General features: G+C 51.9%; 2 protein-coding genes across 2 annotated transcripts; both read left to right on the forward strand.

The window, feature by feature from the left end:
- The first annotated feature begins 1,546 nt into the window (after nucleotides 1-1,546).
- LOC149526114 (olfactory receptor 52R1-like) lies at nucleotides 1,547-2,488 on the forward strand. The gene has a single exon (XM_089777319.1). It carries the CDS (start codon nucleotides 1,547-1,549, stop codon nucleotides 2,486-2,488), a length of 942 nt encoding a protein of 313 aa, XP_089633445.1.
- A 17,212-nt stretch (nucleotides 2,489-19,700) lies between these two features.
- On the forward strand, nucleotides 19,701-20,642 carry LOC142818332 (olfactory receptor 52R1-like). The gene has a single exon (XM_089777322.1). The coding sequence runs from the start codon at nucleotides 19,701-19,703 to the stop codon at nucleotides 20,640-20,642; it is 942 nt and encodes a 313-aa protein (XP_089633448.1).
- The last annotated feature ends 657 nt before the right edge of the window (nucleotides 20,643-21,299 follow it).

Below are 21,299 nucleotides of genomic sequence, written 5' to 3' on the forward strand. Positions count from 1 at the left end.
CACAAGTGGGTTTATCCCTGAGTGGGAGCATCAGAATATTTGCACAAGAAGCACTGATTTCTTACAGTAGAACGTCAGTGCTCTTGCGCAAATTCAAGCGGGCAGTGTAGACAGGCGGCAAATTTTTGCGCAAAAGCAACTGCTTTTGTGCAAAATCTTGCCAGACTAGACGCACCCACAGAGTGTGGAATGCTTTGTGGGTTTAATGAAACAAAAGACAGGACTATGCAGCACTTTAAAGACTAACAAGATGGTTTATTAGGGGATGAGCTTTCGTGGGCCAGACCCACTTCCTCAGATCAAATTCTGGTTTTACATGTGTGAATGAAACCCTCAGTGCTTCGATGACTAACTGTCAAACAATCTCTTTTGACCTTTATGTTTTAGGTCTGGGAAAATCACAGGTCCACCCCCAACAGGCCAGCTGACCTCCCATGCAAGTAGGGAATCTTGGAAAACAAGAGGAAAGCAAGAATCAGGGTCTTTTGGCTGGCGAGTGTGGCACACCCAGGAGAGGGAACCAGAGCTTCCAAGGAAAAGGAGACAGACCTGCTTTGGCCCAGAAAGAAACAGTTTTAGGGTGAGTTTGTACAACGTTTGAAATAAATTTGCACTGAAGTTTTGGTGTAGAAGTAGCGAAGCATTTTCTGTTATTTTGGGTTTGTAGTCTACTTGGCTCTGCCTGTTCTCAGCTATTATCACTTCAGTCCTACCGCTTGCACCTAACACGTTCACTTTTATTATCTATCCAACACAGTGTAAATAATTGTTACCTGGGGGAGCAACCAGTGTGCACATTCCCCCTTTCATAGCGAAAGGGGGCTTACCCAGGTAATTCACTGGGGTCTGATCCCATTTGGGGAGTGGTATCCCAGGAAGCTGGACCCAAAACTGCACTCGCCTTGGACATGAAGCGGTTCAGGGTCTGTACTGCTCCTTGGTGGCACAGTGACCTCAGCTCAGGGGCTTGGCTGGAGGAGACCAGAGAGCTGGACCAGCTGGATCAGGTGCTGAGAAGCCCCGGAGATCAAAAAGGAGGGTGGCAGTGGCTGTGTCAGCACCCTGGGAATAACCCCCAAGGGGTCCTTTCTGACCTCATCCCATCACCCTCATATTTTGAGCAACCAGATGAACAGGGAATCCGTACGACATGCAATCCCTCTGCTGGTTTTCTTTTCACTAAGGAGCAATGAGGGAAAACACTTATCCACAGACCTGTTCCCCTCCCCTGCATATTAGGTTTTCCCACATCATTTTCTTCAGGGATGATTGACACGTAAAATATGGAATTCTCATCAGTGTTTAATAATTCATTTTTTCTGAATAACAGAAATGTCTCTTCACTGTGCGAAGAGCAGGGAATGTGCTTCACCCATGAAAAGAGCCTTCAGAGGTGCATGTGATGTCTCCTGTTAACATCAGCTCTCCATCCAGGTTCTGTGACCATTCCCCTACAGCCTAAGCATATAAAGGAAGTCCAGGGAACATACAGCAGATGTAGGAGACACCGTTCTGCCTCAGAGTTGGACACCATCTCCCCTACTCCATGTCAGATTCCAACACAACCGACTTCATCAACCCCTCCACCTTCATCCTGTTGGGCATTTCTGGCCTGGAGGAGGCCTATGTCTGGATCGCCATCCCCTTCTGCATCGTGTACGTCATCACCATTGTGGGGAACTTCGCCATCCTGTTCATTGTGAAGACGGAGCCGAGCCTCCATGAGCCCATGTACTATTTCCTCTGCATGCTGGCATTCACCGACCTGGTCCTGTCTATGTCCACCCTGCCCAAAATGCTGGCAATCTTCTGGTTCAACTCCAGGGAGATCGATTTCAATGCCTGCCTCACCCAGATGTACTTCATTCACCTCTTCACAGCAATTGAGTCTGGGATTTTGGCAGCCATGGCTTTTGATCGCTATGTGGCCATCTGCCATCCCCTGAGACATTCCACCATCCTGACAAACCCTTTGGTGATTAAGATTGGCCTGGCCGTGGTGCTGCGCAGCGGCTTAGAGTCACTGGCCTATCCCTTCCTGACGAGGCGATGGCCATATTGCAGCACCGTCAGCATCAATGCACCGTACTGTGTGCACATCGCTGTGGTGAAGCTGGCCTGTGCCGACACCAGCATCAGTAGTTACTACGGCCTCTTTGGGCTGTTCTGTGTGATGGGTCTGGATGTGGTGTTTATTGCCATCTCCTACATGCAGATACTCAGGGCCATTTTCAGACTCCCCACAAAGAAGGCCCGATTCAAGACTTTTTGGACGTGTGGCTCCCACCTCTGTGTGATCATAATCTTTTATATGCCCAGTGTCTTCTCCTCCCTCATGTACCGTTTTGGGCAGAATTTTCCACAGCACGTCCATGTTCTCATCGGCAGCATGTCCCTCCTGCTGCCTCCCATGCTGAACCCCATCATCTACGGGGTAAAGACCAAACAAATACGGGGCCGGCTGCTCGGGCTCATTACTCAGAAATAGTCTAACGTTTTCTCTTGGTGCTCTGACTTTCTCACCAAGCTCCTTGCTTCCCTGGCTGATAAGTTGATGCTGGGCCCTCTTCCCTAACTCACATCCTTTGCAGTCAGACCAATGCTGTGTCCTTCTCTTACTGTGCTGGATCAGGGTGACCCAGGGTGGAATCAGTCTGCGTACGGCTCTGTAACTCTCAGGGTTATGGCCCTTCTCATTGTTGGCAGCTGGTGCCCAGGGCTCTGCCCCCAGCCACCAATTCCCCCATAGCTCCTCCATCTACCCACCTAGTCCAAAGTGTCCCTGCCTCTATCACCTCTTGTGACCGACCAGGCCGTGTCTGGGCACAACTGAGGGCGTCCGCTCAGGGTGAATTGCTCAAATCCGGGGCTCCTTACACCCCCCCCCCCGACTGGTGATGTTTCCAAACAGGCCACAAACCAGTCCCACAGAGCGCTTCAGCTGCCTGCCTGAAGCCTCACAAGCAAAACCCCTCCGACACCCCAGCAATATCCGTGTCCCAGATGGCCCCGGGCCTCATACACAGGTGGGGGGTCCTAGCACCCAACCCCACCAACCCCGAACAAGTTCTGTCCGGTTCCAAGAAACCAGCCACAGATCCCTGGTCAATTTACCCTTTGGAACTTGCCCACAAATCACGCTGGGCCAATCCTTTAGAATCTATATCTAAAGGTTTATTAACACAAGAAAGAAAAGCCTGAGAGTAAGGTTATTAAAGTACAGTACGTTACATGCACCGAATCTCCCAGTTCTCGATGCAGGCTCTAGCAGAGATGTTGCAGCTGCTGGTTTAAAAGTTCTTATTGCACATCCTACGATCAGGATGGGTCCACAGGTCTTCCGGGCTCTTCGATCCCTGCAATGCTGCCTCTGGGATGAAGTGCTGAGCTGAGAACCAAAATGGCATCGACCACATGGCCTCTTTATACCTCCTTCCTGGCCTCTTCTGATCTCAGCCGGTCACCTGGTCCTCAGCCTCTCTCTGCTGGCAGCTCTTGGGTCTCCGCCCTCCTGCTTTAGGTGTGTCCTTGGGCCATCAAGGGCCATTGTTCCACAGGGCTTCATTACTCAGCCTGTCCATAGCAATGTTCAACCACATTCACAGAAATATTCAGCTTCCACACAGATTACAGATTCCTACCTACACACACAGACATTATACACTCACATAGCTAGCGTACATAAGATCAACAAACGATAAGCTCCCATTCAATACCCCACATGGCTCCCTTTCATACCAATTTCTGGGGCCAACACCCCCACCTAGGGGTGCAGCAGCGATCTGGCTGCTTCCCTCCAATTCAGTAATGTGACACCCCCAACGCAAAATTGATGCAGGAAGTGGTGCCAGTAACATCACTGAGGGCATCACATGGGTTCCCCCGCCCTGGACAAGGCGTCCGCCACAATGTTCTCCTTCCCCCTTATGTGGACTATGTCCATGTCATATTCCTGCAGGGCCAGGCTCCAGCGCAGCAACCTGGAGTTGGTCCCCTTGGCCTTGTGCAACCAAAGCAGAGGGGCATGGTCACTCAGCACAGTGAATCGCCTGTTGTACAGATAGGGTTTGAGCTGCTTGACAGCCCACACTATGGCATAACACTCCTTCTCAATTGTAGCGTAATTCTGCTCCGTGGGGGACAGCTTTTTGCTGAGGTACGCCACAGGGTGTCTCCTGTCCCCCGCCCCGTCCTGCATCAGCACCGCCCCCAACCCAATGTTAGAGGCCTCGGTGCACAACCAAAAGGGCTTGTTGAAATCCGGGCTGGCCAGCACGGGTTCCTGGGCCAAGGCATTCTTTATGCTCTGGAACCCCTCCTCACAGGCCGCTGACCACACCACCCGGTCTGGCCTCTCCTTCTTGGTGAGGTCCGTGATCGGGGCTACACCCTCACTGAACCCCTTCACAAACCTCCTGTAGTAGTTGGCCAGGCCCACAAACGCCTGGACCTGCTTCTTTGTTTGGGGAACCGGCCAATTCTTAATGGCCTCCACCCTCAGGGGCTCGGGGCGTACCGCCCCACTGCCGACCCTGTGCCCCAGATAGGTCACTTCGGCAGCCCCCATCCTGCATTTGGACACCTTGACAGTCAGGTTGGCCTCCCCGAGTCGCCGCAGCACTGCCCCCATGTGATTGAGGTGGTCCCGCCAGGAGTCACTGAAAATGGCCAGGTCGTCAATATTGGCCATGGCGAAACCCTCCAGCCCTTGCAGGATCTCGTTGATCAGCCTCATAAAGGTGGCCCCGGAATTCCGCATGCCGAAGGGCAGCACCTTGAACTCATACAGGCCAGACTCCACTATGAATGCAGATTTCTCCTGCGCATCCGCATCCAGGGGGATCTGCCAGTACCCCCTAGTCAGGTCCAGAGTACTTATAAACCTTGCCCCCCTCCCCCCAGCGTGTCTAACAGATCCTCTATCCTGGGGGTGGTGAAGGGGTCAGGCTGCGTGACAGCATTTAACTTCTTGTAGTCTACGCAAAACCTCATGGTCCTGTCCTTTTTAGGCACCATCACAATAGGGGATGCCCAGGGGCTCCGGGACCTGGTGATTATGCCCATGGCCAGCATGCTCTCCACCTCCTCCTGAATCTGCCTCTGCATCTCCCCCTTGGCCCTATAGGCTCTGCTGGGTGCTGGCCGGGGCCTTGTCGTGTGGATAGAATGTGATATCCTGTCTGTGAGCCCCGGCCTGTTGGAGAACGTTCGCCGGTGGTGCTTCAGTAGCGCCAGCAACTCCCCCCTCTGCAGGGAGGTCAAACCCTCCCCCATCTCTATGCTCTCGAGGGGCATCTCTTCCTGACTCTCCGCCACCATATCCACCAAAGGGACGGACATGGCTTCCTCCTCAGCACAACAGATCATGTTCACATTCACCCCCCTCTCCATGTACGCCTTCATCCTGTTCACGTGCACCGTTTGCACCCCACCCCGGCCACTGGCCTTCCTCATGTCATAGGTCACTTCGTTCGCCCTCTCCACTACCTCATAGGGCCCGCTCCAAACATCCTGCATCTTATTCCTCCTCACCGGGTCCAGCACCAACACCAAGTCCCCTATTTAGAACGCCCTCTCCACGGCATCTCTGTCATACCAGGCCTTCTGGGCCCCTTGGCTGTCACTCAAGTTCTCCCGAACTAACTCCATCATTTCCTTCAGCCTGTCCTTGAACTGTGTCACATACTCAGTCACCGGCTGCTCTGCCACTTCTACATTGCCCTCCCAGGCATCCTGGATCAAGTCCAGGGGCCCCCGGACCTGCCTCCCATAGAGCAGCTCAAAGGGAGCAAACCCCGTGGAGTCCTGGGCCACACTCCTGTAGGCATACAACAGGTAAGGCAGCAGCACATCCCAGTCGTTCTGGCGCCTGTCCACATACATCTTCAGCATGGACTTCAGAGTCCCATTGAACCTCTCTACTAGTCCATTCGTCTGTGGATGATAGGGGGCAGCCTTCAGGTGCTTGACCCCACACAATTCCCACAACTGCCTGAACACCACGGACATGAAGTTCGACCTGCGGTCAGACAGGACCTCCCTGGGGAAACCCACCCTGCTGAACACAGTGAACAAGGCTGTTGCCACCGTCTCTGCCTCCACGTTGGACAGAGCCACGGCCTCCGGGTACCTCGTAGCAAAGTCTACCACTACCAGAATGTACTTCTTCCCATTCCTGGAGGGCCTCGGAAGCGGGCCCACAATATCCATTGACACTCGGGCAAAGGCTTCCCCAATAATGGGCAGAGGCTGCAGGGGTGCCTTGCGGGGCCCCCTGGATCCCTTCCGCTTCTGGCACAACTCACAGCTTTGGCAATATTCCCTCACCGACCCGAACATGCGCGGCCAGTAGAAGTTCTGCTCCAGCCTGTCACAAGTCTTGCCCACTCCCAGATGCCCTGCGAACGGACCGTCATGGGCCACCCTCAATAATTCCTCCCTGTACGCCTCCGGCACCACCAGCTTCCTGCGCGTCGCTGCCTGGGAACCCTTCTTCCCCGGGGGGGCTCCTTGTATAGCAGCCCCTCTTGTGTGAGAAATCTGCCCCTCTCCTCAGTAGCTGGGGTCTGGTTCTGGGCCTCCTCCCCGGCTCTCTCCAGGGACTCATCGCTCTGCTGGGCCTCCTGGAACTCCTGCTGTGTGCCCCTCAGCGCTGGAGCAGCATCCGCCCCCTCGGGCGCCCTCTCAACCTCCCCCGCCTGGGGCACACTCTGGGCCTGATCTCCCTCCACCCCGCTGATACCTGCCGGGGCATCGGCTTCACCCCCATATTCCTTCTGTGACCTGGTCACCACATTAACCTGGCTGGGCACCTCCGCTAGGTCGTTCCCCACCAAGACATCCGCGGGAATCAAGTCCCGGACAGCCACCAACACCTGCCCGCTGAAGTCCCCCCACTCAAGATGGACTCTAGCTACAGGCAGGCTCACCGAGTACTCCGACAAGGCCACTATGGTTATACTGTCCCCGGGCACCACGTCCTCCGGTCTCACCAGGTGCCCCTTGACTATTGTGATGTCCGAGCCAGTGTCTCGCCAGCCACTGCATCTAACTCCATTGACCTTCGCCTCCCCCATAAACTTCTCACTGCCCTTCCACGCCTCCGTCCTGACATACTGGGTGAGCTCACTGCCCCCCCTCACTCCTCCGCAGGTTACATTGTTAACATTAGCTACTGCATCACTCACATCTGGACTCAGGGCGGTGTCAGGGGTCTCGCTGGGGTCCAAGAGCCCAGCCTGCGTGCACACTGGAATTGAATTGGTGCTTATAGAACGGCTGGGAGCCCCCAGCCTGGGGCCGCTCCTTAGGTCTGGACAGTCAGGCCTTATATGGCCAGATCGGCCACAGTGATAGCACTTGGCTTGCCTATCCCTGAGGGGGGCACCCCTGCTCTCGGGGCTCCTCCGCATCCCCTCGATGGATTCTGGGCCGGGTCTGCTCCTGAACCCCTCCCTCCGTTTAGACTGGGGGGATAGGAGCCGAGTCTTCCCCCCGGGTCTGTGCCCATCCCGCGCCCTGTTCTGGGTGTGGGCATCTGCAATCTCTGCAGCCCGTAGGACCGATTCGGGCTCTCGATCACACACAGCCGCCCTGACCTCGTCAGGCACCACATTCAGAAACTGCTCCAGGGTGACCAAATCCAGCAGTTTCTCATAATCCCCGTTTACTTTTGCCCCCATCACCCACCTTTTAACAAAGCCCATCAGCTTATGGGCACATTCCACATAAGAACAATCATTGGACATCCTGAAACTCCTGAACTTAACCCGGTGGGATTCAGGGGTAACCCTGAACCGCCTCAGTGCATAGTCCTTAAACCGCCCGTAGTCCAATGCTTCCTCCTCCCCCATGTCATTGAATACCTCCCTGGCCTTGCCAGTCAGTTTGGTCATCAGGACAGGCATGCGCTGCTCGTCTGGGATCTGGTTCACGTTGCAGATGCGCTCGAACGTGGCCAAAAACTCCTCGATATCGTCATTATCGCTGTAGACGGGACAGATCCTCTCCCAACTCTTGTTGGCAAGCGGGGCTGGGCTCGCAGGTTGCTGGACCCTTTGTTGTGCCTCCAGTATCTGGAGTTGGCGCCGCTGGGAACTCTCCTCCGCCGCCCTCTCCTCCATGCGCCGTGCGTGGGCCTCTCTCTCCGCCTTTGCACGTATCTCTGCCAGGGCCCTCTCGTGTTCTAGCTCCCTTTCTCTCGCTGCCTGTTGCCTCTTGATTTCCTCCGTAATCGCATCTGTAGCCTCGGGTGGGGGCCACCCCTTGGCCCGCAGGTCGTCCTGCAGCAGCAAAATTGTCAGCTGCTGCTTAGTAGTCTTCTGTAGGAAGCCAATGCCCCTCTGTGAGCACAAATCCTTCAGAGCCTCTCTGCTCAGGCTCTCATATGGGCGCTGCTGATTCATTTCGACTGCCCTTTAACCAACCGCACTCTCAGTACTAAAAATCAAATTTAGACAGCGTGGGGTCCTGATCCCAAAGCTCAATTGACCAAGATCTGTGGATCCTGCCGACTACGCCACTGTGACGGTCCGGGCCGTGTCTGGGCACAGCTGAGGGCGTCCGCTCAGGGCGAATTGCTCAAATCCGGGGCTCCTTACAGCGCCCCCGACTGGTGACGTTTCCATACAGGCCACAAACCAGTCCCACAGAGCGCTTCAGCTGCCTGCCTGAAGCCCCACAAGCAAAACCCCTCCGACTCCCCAGCAATATCCGTGCCCCAGATGGCCCCGGGCCTCATACACAGGTGGGGGGTCCTAGCACCCAACCCCACCAACCCCGAACAAGTTCTGTCCGGTTCCAAGAAACCAGCCACAGATCCCTGGTCAATTTACTCTCTGGACCTTACCCACAAATCACGCTGGGCCAATCCTTTAGCATCTAACATTTAAAGGTTTATTATTACAAGAAAGAAAAGCCTGAGAGTAAGGTTATTAAAGTACAGTACGTTACATGCACCGAATCTCCCAGTCCTCGATGCAGGCTCTAGCAGAGATGTTGCAGCTGCTGGTTTAAAAGTTCTTATTGCACATCCTACGATCAGGATGGGTCCACAGGTCTTCCGGGCTCTTCGATCCCTGCAGTGCTGCCTCTGGGATGAAGTGCTGAGCGGAGAACAAAATGGCACCGACCACATGGCCTCTTTATACCCCCTTCCTGGCCTCTTCTGGTCCTCAGCCTCTCTCTGCTGGCAGCTCTTGGGTCTCCGCCCTCCTGCTTTAGGTGTGTCCTTGGGCCGTCAAGGGCCATTGTTCCACAGGGATTCACTACTCAGCCTGTCCATAGCAATGTTCAACCACATTCACAGAAATATTCAGCTTCCACACAGATTACAGATTCCTACCTACACACACAGACATTATACACTCACATAAATAGCGTACATAAGATCAACAAACAATAATCTCCCATTCAATACCCCACATGGCTCCCTTTCATACCAATTTCTGGGGCCAACACCCCCACGTACGGGTGCAGCAGCAATCTGGCTGCTTCCCTCCAATTCAGTAATGTGACACCTCTTCCCCCACCATCCCCCAGCTCTTCACCATTTCTGTTCTACTCCCCTCCTCCTGACACTGGCTGGATCTTCCCCAACTCCATTCCTGCTTCATTTGAACTCCCTCTTTTCCAGGGTTGGGACAGGAACTTCTGCCACCTGACCAGGAACCTTCCTGCTTGGATGGCCCCAGATGAATGGGACAGTCAGGATTAATGACCCTACTGCTCTCCCCTGCCTTCAGAGACCCCGACCCTCTTTTGGAACATCCGTTCTTCCTCGTAAAATGAGGTTTCCAGGGATGCCAAAAAAGGCATCTACTTTTCTGATTTTTTTTTCAGAAAAGCAGACACATTCCTTAGATGTGGCAGAGCTTTTCCAGGATACGTTCGATATCCCAGGAAAGCTCAGTAGTCTAGACATACCCTTAGTCTGTAACTTTAAAGAACCAATGAGTAGTACTGTAGGGCGTGTGCACTCTCTCACACACATACACATAGATGAGGGTATGTCTACACTATAGCATTAATTTGAGATATCTTAATTCGAAATAGTTAATTCAAATTAATACATCTACACACAAAATGAATTTCCAGTTAGCGTTTTCCTAATTTGAAATGCCGCGTCCACACTGAGCGGACCCTGATTCGGATTTAAGGCTGGCTGGAACCAGGTCAGGGATAGGGCATCGGGTCAGGAGTGTCTTTGCGCGGCTGTTGCCTGAGGCTACCTGAGGCTTGTGCTTAAAGGGACACACACACACACACACACACACACACACACACACACACACACACACACACACACACACACACACACACACACACACACACACACACTCCCCAACCAGCCGGTTCTTGCCAGCCTCGCTGCAGGACAGCAAAGCATTTGTGTCCCAGAGTGCTCTGGTTGCCCTCACTTGAGTCAACACAACACTCTGCAACATGGAGCCAGAGCTGCCCCTGGCACTCCGGTGCGTCTTGTGGATGCGTTGCTATTAGCCTGGCTGCACCTTCTGGAGGCTGCTATCTGGGATGACCATCGGGGGGGCTGTCACTATCCAGGAGGCCCTGCGGGAGAGCGTCCACCCTGAGGAGCACTAAGAGCCACCCTGGTCTGCCCCACTGGGGGCTCGTGCCCAATTCCTCCCTCACGTCCTTCCACTTACCCCTCCCTAGCCACCCCTTCCTGATGTCAAATAAAATACTCGTATTTTCAGAAACACAAACTCTGTTTATTTCATAAAACTGGGAGGGGGGGAATGAAACCCTGGTGAGACTTGGGAAAGGAGGTGAGAGAGGAGAGAAGAAAGGGTGGGAGAGGGGAGGGAGACACCTGGGAGGAGGGAGCTGGAAGGGGGAGGCAAGAGGAAGAAGGGGGAGGAGAAACTCAGTATTGGGGTCTTGCTGGCCCTCTTGTCGTGCAGCACTGAGCGTTCAGGGGCCTCAGCATCTCTGTGGTGGGAGGGGGAGCAATGGGTGGGATGAGGGGGGCAGAGGGAGCTGAAGAAGTGAGAGGGGGAGCAGGAGTGGGAGAAGGAGCAATAGCTGGGGGGCCACAGGAGCTGGAGCGGGAGCAGGCACCAATCTCTGAACCAGGGTCTGCAGGTGATCTCGTATGGCACAGCCCTGGTCCAGCAGCTCCTGCAATCCCTCCCGCTGCAGCTGCAGGTCTTCCTCCACCCAGTGCTCCTGGCAGCGGACCTGCCTAGCATATAATGCCAGGTGCTGCTGGTGGTACTCCTCCAGGTGGCGGGTCATCCTGCTGGCCCGGGTGTGGGAATCTGTTCTGGACGGTGTGGTGCGCAACCTGACAATCCCCCCCCCCCCCCCCAGGGGTCTACAGTGACTGTCCCCTGTCACAGGGCTGATATGAAGTGGCCATCGTGAGGGGTGGTCTGTGTGTCACAGCCCCTGAGAGCTGCTCCGGCTGGGCCAGAGGCAGGGCACATGAGTCTGGTCAGTCACCCAGAAAAAACCCAGTCCCTGGCCAGCCCCATCCAGCCGCAAACTGCACCCAGCTCCATGTGAGCCTGTCTGGGGGGTTGCTGGGCAGAGGGAGCTTCACAGACAGGGCTGGAGGCTGCTCCAAAGTCGTGGGGCTGGTACGGCCGCAGCTGCTGCCCGGCTCCCTCCCACAGCCTGTGGGGGGGACGCATCGCAGTGGAGCGAGTACAGAGCTGGAGATCCCTGGAGAAATGGGCCCCAGCTCCCGGGGATGGGAGTGGTACAGAGGGCTGGGGAGGGCTGCATGAGCCTCCTTTTCAATGCTCCTTGTTCCCAGCAGCTGCTCCATAGGAAGAGGCAGCACAAGATGGGGAGGGCAGGGAGGAAACGTCCGATGGAAACACTAACTCGGCCTCTCACTGTCGCAGTCAGTGGTGTCCTGACACCTTTCCTGCTTCTTCAGTGACAATAACTGTTCCGGAGTGAGGAAACAGCCAATGCAAACAGTAACCCAGCCTCTGACCGGCCTACAGGGCCCATTATCCCACAGCAGCATCATGGGAGGGGAGACAGGTCCTGGCTGCCCTCCCCCACAGGAACACCCTGTAGGAGCTGCATGTTCTATGTCTGGTCCTATCAAGTGACCCTCTGGTCCTATCAAGTGACCCTCCTGGCTGTGGTCAGTTGGCAGGTCTCTGGGTGGGAGCAGACATGAGGTTGGGAAGTTCCCACCTCTCAGGAGCAGGGAGCTCACAAAGCTCAGCCAGTTCTGTGAACCTCAGATGGTCCCTTATCCAGCCTTTCTCCTTCCTCCTGCCCAAACACCAATCCCCGCGGGCGTGGGAGTCCATTTCCCTCCAGCCAGGAGTGGCAGAGCCTGGGGAAGGCAGGGATCCTGGATTCTCTCTGTGTCCAGCCACTTTTTCTCTTGGTGATCTGCTGTTCTGCTTATAAGAAGCACACGGGATATTTTTCAGGGGAAAAGGGATGGCTCAGTGGTTTGAGCATTGACCTGCTAAACCCAGGGTTGTGAGTTCAATCCTTGTGGAGGGGACTTGGGGAAAAAGTTTGTCAGGGATGGTTCTTGGTCCTGCTGTGAAGGCAGGGGGCTGGACTTGATGACCTTCCAGGTCTAGGAGATAGGCAATCTACATTTATTTATTTAATTTATTTTAATTTTATTTAAAGGCAACACACTGGCTGTGTCTACATTGGCAAGGTATATATGGTTGTGCCAATATCTTCCACTATTTGATCTGAGGAAGTGGGTCTGGCCCACGAAAGCTCATCATCTAATGAACCATCTTGTTAGTCTTTAAAGTGCTCCATAGTTTTTCCTTTTGTATTATCTAATCATGGGAGACAGAGAGAGAAATAGTAGCTACAGAACTTATAAGCAAGTCATTGTATATGAAAACATAATGCATCATGCTTATAGTCTTAAAACCATTACTAACCAATACGAAAATCTACATTTTGTGCTACTCTTGGTTAATTCACATCCCTCTCTGCCTCACTTTTCCTATCTGTAGAATGGGGCGATGTTCATACTGACGAAGGGTATGTCTACATTACAGCACTAATTTGAACTAACTTAATTTGAATTAGTTAATTTGAACTAAGCTAATTCGAACTAGTGCATCTAGACCTAAAAACTAATTCGAATTAGCGTTTTGCTAATTCGAACTAGCATGTCCACATTGAGTAGACCCTGAACCGAAGTTAAGGCTGGCCGGAAGCAGTGCTGGCAGGGCATCAGGTTAGGACTTAGAGCGTGGAGCTGCTGCCTCAGGCTAGCCGAGGGCTGTGCTTAAAGGGACCCGAACCCCACCCCGGACAGACAGTTCTCAGGGTTCCCCGCATGCTTGTTTACCTCGATGAGGGACGGCAAAGCAGTCCTGGCTTGGAGTGCCCTGAGTTTCTACACTCAGCACATCACAACACTCGGCCATCAGCCCGGCTGCACTTGCCACAGGCTGTCATCCGGGGGGGTCAATCAGGAGGTTGTCAGGATCCAGGAGACCCTGCAGGAGAGCTTCCACCCCAAGGAACCTGCAGAAACACCCTAGTCCTCTCCATCAGGGGCTCGTACCCCATTCTTCCCTCACCTCCTTCCACTTACCTCTCCCTAGACCCCTTGCTGATGTAAAAAATAAAGGACACGTGTGTTCAAAAATAGAAACTCTCTTTATTTAACAAAACTTAGGGGGATTAACCTCTGGGGAGACTGGGAAAAGGAGGTGGGAGAGGGGAAGAGAGAGGGTGGGAGAGGGGAGGGGGAAACCTGGGAGGAGGGAGCTGGAACGGAGAATCCAGGGGAAGAAGGAGGAGGGGAAGTATAAAACTATGGTACACCATATCTTCAGTACTGTGTACAGATGTGGTCTTCTCACCTCAAAAGAGATGTTTTGGCCTTGGAAAGGGTTCAGAAAAGGGCAACTACAATGATTAGGGGTTTGGAACAGGTCCCATATGAAGAGAGGCTAAAGAGACGGGGACTTTTCAGCTTAGAAAAGAGGAGACTGAGGGGGGGATATGATAGAGGTCTATAAATCATGAGTGGTGTGGAGAGGGTGCATGAAGAAAAGTTCTTCATTAGTTCCCATAACAGAAGGACTAGAGGACACCAAATGAAATGAATTGGTAGCAGGCTTCAAACTAATATCAGAAAATTCTTCTTCACAAAGCAAATAGTCAACTTGTGGAACTCCTTGCTGCAGGAGGCTGTGAAGACTAGAACTATAACAGAGTTTAAAGAGAAGTAAGATAAAGTCATGGAGGTTGGGTCCATGGAGTGCTATCAGCCAGGGGGCAGAAATGGTGTCCCTGGCCTCTGTTTCTGGAAGGCTGGAGATGGATGGCACGAGACAAATGGTTTGGTCATTGTCTTCGGTCCAGCCCCTCTGGGGTAGCTTGTGTTGGCTGCTGTTGGCAGACAGGCTACTGGGCTAGATGGACCTTTGGTCTGACCCAGTATGGCCGTTTTTTATGTTCTTATGTTCTAAGCTCAGGGCTTAGGGTGGGGGTCTCACTGGACCACCTTGATTTTCATGCAAACCTGCTCCTGAGTTTGCATGTGGCATTTGGTGGCCAGACTGGCAGCTATTCTGCCCTAGACGGCCACTTTCCTGTGACTAGTGCGGAGGTCGTGGACATTGGAGGCCTCCCCCCAAACCTGAATGAGGTCCACGATCTCCGCACTAGAACAGGCGGGCGCCCGACACTTGCAGCCCCAGGCAGGCTCCTGGGAGCCGCCAGCCTGGTCCCAGGAAGAGGCGGAGGGCTGGGTGGCAGCGGGTGGCTGGCTTGTGCCATGCCAGGTGCAGGGTCTGTTGGCTGGGTGCTGGCAGGCTTGCACCTGGCACAAGCACCATAGCCAGACCGTGCCCCTTTAAGGGCTCCGGGGCTGGGAGCGGGGCAGAAGAGTTTCCCTGGTTTGACCCAGAGCGGCCACCAGGGCAAGCTGGGGAGGGCTAGCCTCCAACTAGTTTGAATTAAGTGGCTACACAGCCCTTAATTCGAACTCCTTAATTCGAACTAGGCGTTACTCCTCGTGGAATGAGGTTTACCTAGTTCGAATTAAGTGCTCCGCTAGTTCAAATTATGTTCGAACTGGCGGTTTGCCTGTGTAGCGCCTATCAAAGTTAATTCAAACTAATGGCTGTTAATTCGAATTAACTTTGTAGTGTAGACATACCCATACTGACATTACCAAGGATTCTTAAGAGCCTTCAACGCGAGGGGCTGCACAGGATTATGGGTGTTACTGATGAGCATTACTGTTATGTGACATCTTAATGAGAGCCCCATGTGCCTGGAGGAAGCGTTGGGTCTCCTGTCAGTTTTTTGTCTCTAGCTCTGTGTCTATCATCTACCCATCCCTTCTCGGCACTTAGAGGGAATCAGACCCTAGGGAGAGCTGCACGTTACTCATTGCTATTTTTTTAATGAGTAAAATTATTAAAAATACACAAATTCACAGAGCAGACAATTACTCCATGTCTCAGCCCAGAGCCCAAGAGATCTCCTCTTCCTTGGGAAGGTCCCTTAATTACTCGTTATGCTTACATCTGGGTAAATAGCCCAGGGGCACAGACAGGCTGGTCTCCAGCCGGTTTACATTCAGGTCCCACTTCTCCCCAGCATCTGAGCAAACCCAACTGGAATACCCAGAGCCGTGTTATAACCAGCACCCACCCTGCCTCGGCTCTCACCAGAGGAAGCTGCTGCAGATGCCAGGCTGAGGGGTGTGGCAAGCACCTGCCGGACGAAGACGTGTCCATCTCAGGACTCCTAGGTAAGAATCTCTTGCTGAGGAGCTCCCCTCTCTTCTCTGCAGCCTGGCCCACCCCCGGTGATGCCTCCACCTCTGAGGTGGCTGCATGTTAGGGACACCGGGGACCCTTTGGGGTGACAGGTGTTCCTGGATGAGCCGTACAAGGTGCCATTCTGAGCCCCTGGCCCATAGTTAGCTCTAGTCACCCTGAGAGAGAATGGCCCTGAAGCCTCAGGCAGCCTGACCTCCCGGGGGTGCGACCAGCCCTTGCAGTGAGATGTGAGCACAGAGCGGAGGAGCCGGCTGTGTGTGAATGCTCAGAGACTGCCCCTCCCCCTCTGGCATGTCAGGGCTCTGGTGTTAGGTAGTAGATGACGGGTGGCTGTTTCCTGACCTGTAGAAACTAACAGATTTATCTTTCGTGGGTAAAACCCTCTTCATGAGAAGAAATGGAGTGGAAAGTACCGAGGCAGTGGGCTATAGAATCACACGTCTTCCATTTCTCCCCAGCCACAAGGCTTGTTACCCTGTCAAACAAAAGCTTTCAGGCTAGTTTGACAAGATCTGTTCTTGACCAATCTGTGCTGACCACAACTTGTACACTTAGTAATTTCTCAGTGTTTGTAAATGGATTCCTAAATATTTCCTCCATTATCTTTCCTGGTGCAGAAGTTCAGCTAATTCGTCTGCAAATCCCTGAGTTGTCTTTAATTCCCTTTTTATAGATGGGCACTCAACATGACGTGTTCCAATTTTCTGGAATCTCTAACATCTGCCATGATTTTCAACGATAATACCTAGTGACTTAAATATCTCCTCAGTCAGTTCCTTGAATGTTCTCGGATGCATTTCAACAGGCCCCAGTGACTTGAAGACATCCAAGTTGTCTACATAGTGTTAACCTTGTTAAGAATATAAGAACAGCCAACAGTCCATGTAGCCCAGTGTCTTGTCTGCTCACAGTGACCAATACTAGATGCTCTAGAGGGAGGGAACACAACAGGTAATCCTCATGTTTCCTATTTTAGCTTCTGAACCTTTCCCATATTCCCCGGTATTCTCTGTGGCTATGTCTGGACTGCCGATTTTTATTGGAAAAGGGTACACTCTGCAATTTGAGTTCCTTTTTCTGATAGTTTTGTGGGAAGAGGCTTTTCCAAAATTTGGCTCATATTCACTGGGTCAAATTTCAGAAGAAAACCCTCTTTCAGATGCGCCCTTCTTCCTCATGGTATAAAGAGGACAGGGCTTCTGAAAAAGCGCGTCTGCTCTTCCGCAAAAGATGTCTGAATTCTTCCAGGTCTCCTTCCCATGGATCCAGATGATGATCTCATCAATGTAGCATAGGTAGAGAAGGGGTGTGAGTAGACCAGAGCTGAGGAAGCATTTTTCTAGGTCAGCCATAAAAATGTTGGCATATTGTAGGGCCATGTGGGTGCCCATAGTGGTGCCACTGGTCTGGAGGTATATATAGTCACAAAAATATGTACAAACACAAAGGCTACGTCTAGACTGGCATAATTTTCCGGAAATGCTTTTAACAGAAAAGTTTTCGGTTAAAAGCATTTTCGGAATAGCGCGTCTAGATTGGCAGGACGCTTTTCCGGAAAAGCACTTTTTGCGGAAAAGCGTCCGTGGCCAATCTAGATGCATTTTTCCGCAAAAAAGCCCCGATCACCATTTTCACGATCGGGACTTTTTTGCGGAAAACAGTACTATTCTGTCTACATTGGCCCTTTTGTGCAAAAGTCTTTCGGAAAAAGACTTTTGCCCAAACGGGAGCAGCATAGTATTTCCGGAAAAGCACTGATGATCGTCAGTGCTTTTCCGGAAATTCAAGCGGCCAGTGTAGACAGCTGGCAAGATTTTCCGGAAAAGCAGCTAATTTTGCGGAAAAACTTGCCAGTCTAGACACAGCCAAAGAGTACAACCATAACCAGAAAAGCATTAGCTTTTTATAGACGTCTGTCCCAGGGAAGGTAATGGATCAGGTAATTAAGGAAATCATATGCAAACACTTGGAAGATAATAAAGTGATAGAGAATAGCCAGCATGGGTTTGTGAAGAACAAGTCATGCCAAACTAATCTGATAGCTTTCTTTGATAAGATAACGAGCCTTGTGGATAAGGGAGAAGCGGTGGATGTCATATACCTAGACTTTAGTAAGGCATTTGATACGGTCTCACATGATATTCTTATTGATAAACAAGGCAAATATAACTTAGATAGGGCCACGATAAGGTGGGTGCATAACTGGCTGGATAACCGTAGTCAGAGAGTTGTTGTTAACGGTTCTAAATCCTGCTGGAAAGGGATAACAAGTGGAGTTCCTCAAGGGTCTGCTTTGGGACCCGTACTGTTCAATATCTTCATCAATGACTTAGATATTGGGATAGAGAGTACGCTTATTAAGTTTGCAGATAATACCAAACTGGGTGGGGTTGCAACTTCTTTGGAGGATAGGGACATAATTCAAAATGACCTTAGCAAGTTAAAGAAATGGTCAGAGGTAAACAGGATGAGGTTTAATAAAGAGAAATGCAAAGTGCTCCACTTAGGAAGGAACAATCAGTTCCATACATACAAGATGGGAAGCGACTGTCTAAGAAGGAGCATGGCAGAAAGGGATCAAGGGGTCATAGTGGACCACAAGTTGAATATGAGTCAACAGTGTGATGCTGTTGCAAAAAAAGCAAATATGATTCTAGGTTGTATCAACAGGTGTGTTGTAAGCAAAACTCGTGAAGTCATTCTGCCGCTCTACTCTGCACTAGTTAGGCCTCAGCTGGAGTACTGTGTCCAGTTCTGGACGCCACATGTCAAGAAAGATGTGGAGAAATTGGAAAGGGTACAGAGAAGAGCGACAAGAATGATTAAAGGTCTAGAGAACATGACCTATGAAGCCAGGCTTCATGAACTGGTCTTGTTTAGTTTGGAAAAAAGAAGATTAACGGGGGACATGATAGCGGTTTTCAAATATCTAAAAGGGTGTCACAAGGAGGAAGGAGAAAATTTGTTCCTTTTGGTTTCTGAGGACAGGACAAGGAGTAATGGGCTTAAAGGGCAGCAGGGGAGGTTTAGATTGGACATTAGGAAAAAATTCCTAACTGTCAGGGTGGTCAAATATTGGAATAAATTGCCAAGGGAGGTGGTGGAATCTCCCTCTCTGGAGATATTTAAGAACAGGTTAGATAGACATCTGTCAGGGATGGTGTAGGTGGAGCTTGGTCCTGCCTTGAGGGCGGGGGGATGGACTCTTGAGGTCCCTTCCAGTCCTATTATTCTATGATTCTATGATTCTATCTCACTTGGCATGCTTTGTGCAAGTTTATGGCTGAAATAGCCCTTTTCCTGTTCCAATTACAATCGAATAACATCACAGGTATCTGAAGCTTTTCTTTGCTTTGGGCACTATTTCAATAGAGTTGCTATCAGTTTGGTCAGGACTTTCCCCTGAGGTGTCTTCTAGTTGGGAAGTTTCCTATGGCACTTGTCCTGTTAAAGATTTTAATTCCCCCCCGCCCCTCCCCCCCCCGTTCTCGTACTTTGAGCAGCCAGGTCAATAGAGAATCCGTACGACAGGAATCTCTATTCTGGTTTTCTTTTCCATAAGGGGCGATGAGGAAAACATGTATCCACAGTCCTGTTTCCCACTAGCAACTATTACATTTTCCCACACGATTCTGTATAGGAAATATTGACTCGTAAAATACGGAATTCCCCTTAGTAGTATCGGTGGATAATGATTCATTTCTCTGAATAATGGAAATGTCTTTTCTCTGTGCAAGGAGCAGGGAATGTACTTCACCCATGACAAGAGTCTCCAGAGATGTGATGTACCCTGTTAACAACGTCTCTCCATCCAGGTACTGTCACCATCCCCCTGGAGCCTGGGAATATAAAGGAAGTCAGGGGAACATACAGTAGATGCAGGAAAAACCATTCTGCCTTAGGATTGGACACTTTCTCTTCCACTCCATGTCATATTCCAACACCACCGACTTCACCAACCCCTCCACCTTCATCCTGCTGGGCGTTCCTGGTCTGGAGGCAGCCCATGTCTGGATCTCCATCCCCTTCTGTGTCATCTATGTCATAGCCCTCTTGGGGAACCTCACCATCATGTTCATTGTGAAGAATGAGCTGAGCCTCCATGAGCCCATGTACTATTTCCTCTGCATGTTGGCCATCACTGACCTGGTTCTGGCTACATCCACCGTGCCCAAAATGCTGAGCATCTTCTGGTTCAATTCCAGGGAGATTGATTTCAATGTCTGTCTCACCCAGATGTTCTTCATTCACTGCTTCACAGCGATCGAGTCTGGGATATTGGCAGCCATGGCTTTGGATCGTTATGTGGCCATCTGCCATCCTTTAAGATATTCTGCCATCCTGACAACTCCTTTGGTGGCCAAGGTTATCCTGGCCGTGGTGCTGCGCAGTAGCATGGAGACACTGCCCTATCCCTTCCTGGCGAGGCGATGGCCATATTGCAGGACCATCAGCATCAATGCACCGTACTGTGTGCACATCGCCGTGGTACAGCTGGCCTGTGGCGACACCAGCATCAGTAGTTACTACGGGCTCTTTGTGCTGTTCTGTGTGTTGGGTCTGGATGTGGTGTTTATTGCCATTTCCTACATTCAGATCCTCAGGGTCATCTTCAGACTCCCCACAAAGGAGGCCCGACTCAAGACTTTTTGGACTTGTGGCTCCCACCTCTGCGCCATCATAATCTTTTACATCCCAAGTGCCATCTCGTCCCTCATGTCCCGTTTTGGACAGAATTTTCCCCTGCATGTCAATGTTCTATTTGGCAACACATACCTCCTGCTGCCCCCCATGCTAAACCCCATCATCTATGGGGTGAAGACCAAACAAATACGGGGCCGGCTGCTCAGGCTCATTGCCCATAAATAGTCTAAAGTTTTTTCCTTCGGCACTGAATCTCAGGCCACGCTCCTTCCTTCACTGGCTGATAATACAGTGCTGGGCCCCCTTCCCCGAATCACGTCCTTTGCAGTCAGACCGATGCTGCATACTTTCCTGACCTTACTGTGCCAGGTGAGGTGACCAGTTGAGGAATCAGTCTGTGTACGGCTCTGTAACTCACAGGGTAACTACCTTTCTCATTGTTGGCAGCTGGTGCTCTGGGTTCTTCCCCCATCCACCTATTCCCCCAGGTCCTGTGTCCTGGCCTGATTCTTTCCCCAAGGGCCCTCCTCTGCCCCACGTAGTCCCTTGTGTTCTAGCCAGTTCTGCCCCTTCCTCCACTATCACCAAACCCTTGACCATTTCTGTTCTACTCCCCTCCTCCTGTTACTGGCTGGATCTTACCCACCTCCATCCCTGCTGCAGCTGGACTCCCTCTGCTCCAGGGTTGGGACAGGAGCTTATTCAGCCTGGCCAGGAACCTGTCTGCCTGGATAGCCCCAGAGGAATGGGACAGTTTTGGGTTCATGACCCAAAGTCAAAGGGCAAAGTCAGGTCCCCTTCTCAGTGAGACTGCCCTGTTCAAAGCCAAGGAGCTGGTGACGCTTCCTAGCAACCAGACAAAGAAGCCAGCTCAGAGACCTG

The sequence above is a fragment of the Pelodiscus sinensis genome, chromosome 1 (assembly GCF_052426305.1).
Source record: "Pelodiscus sinensis isolate ZL-2025 chromosome 1, ASM5242630v1, whole genome shotgun sequence".
Classification (NCBI taxonomy): domain Eukaryota; kingdom Metazoa; phylum Chordata; order Testudines; family Trionychidae; genus Pelodiscus; species Pelodiscus sinensis.

Coding starts and splice junctions, on each gene's coding strand:
- LOC149526114 (XM_089777319.1), top strand. CDS start 1,547: ATGTCAGATTCCAACACAACCGACTTCATCAACCCCTCCACCTTCATC.
- LOC142818332 (XM_089777322.1), top strand. CDS start 19,701: ATGTCATATTCCAACACCACCGACTTCACCAACCCCTCCACCTTCATC.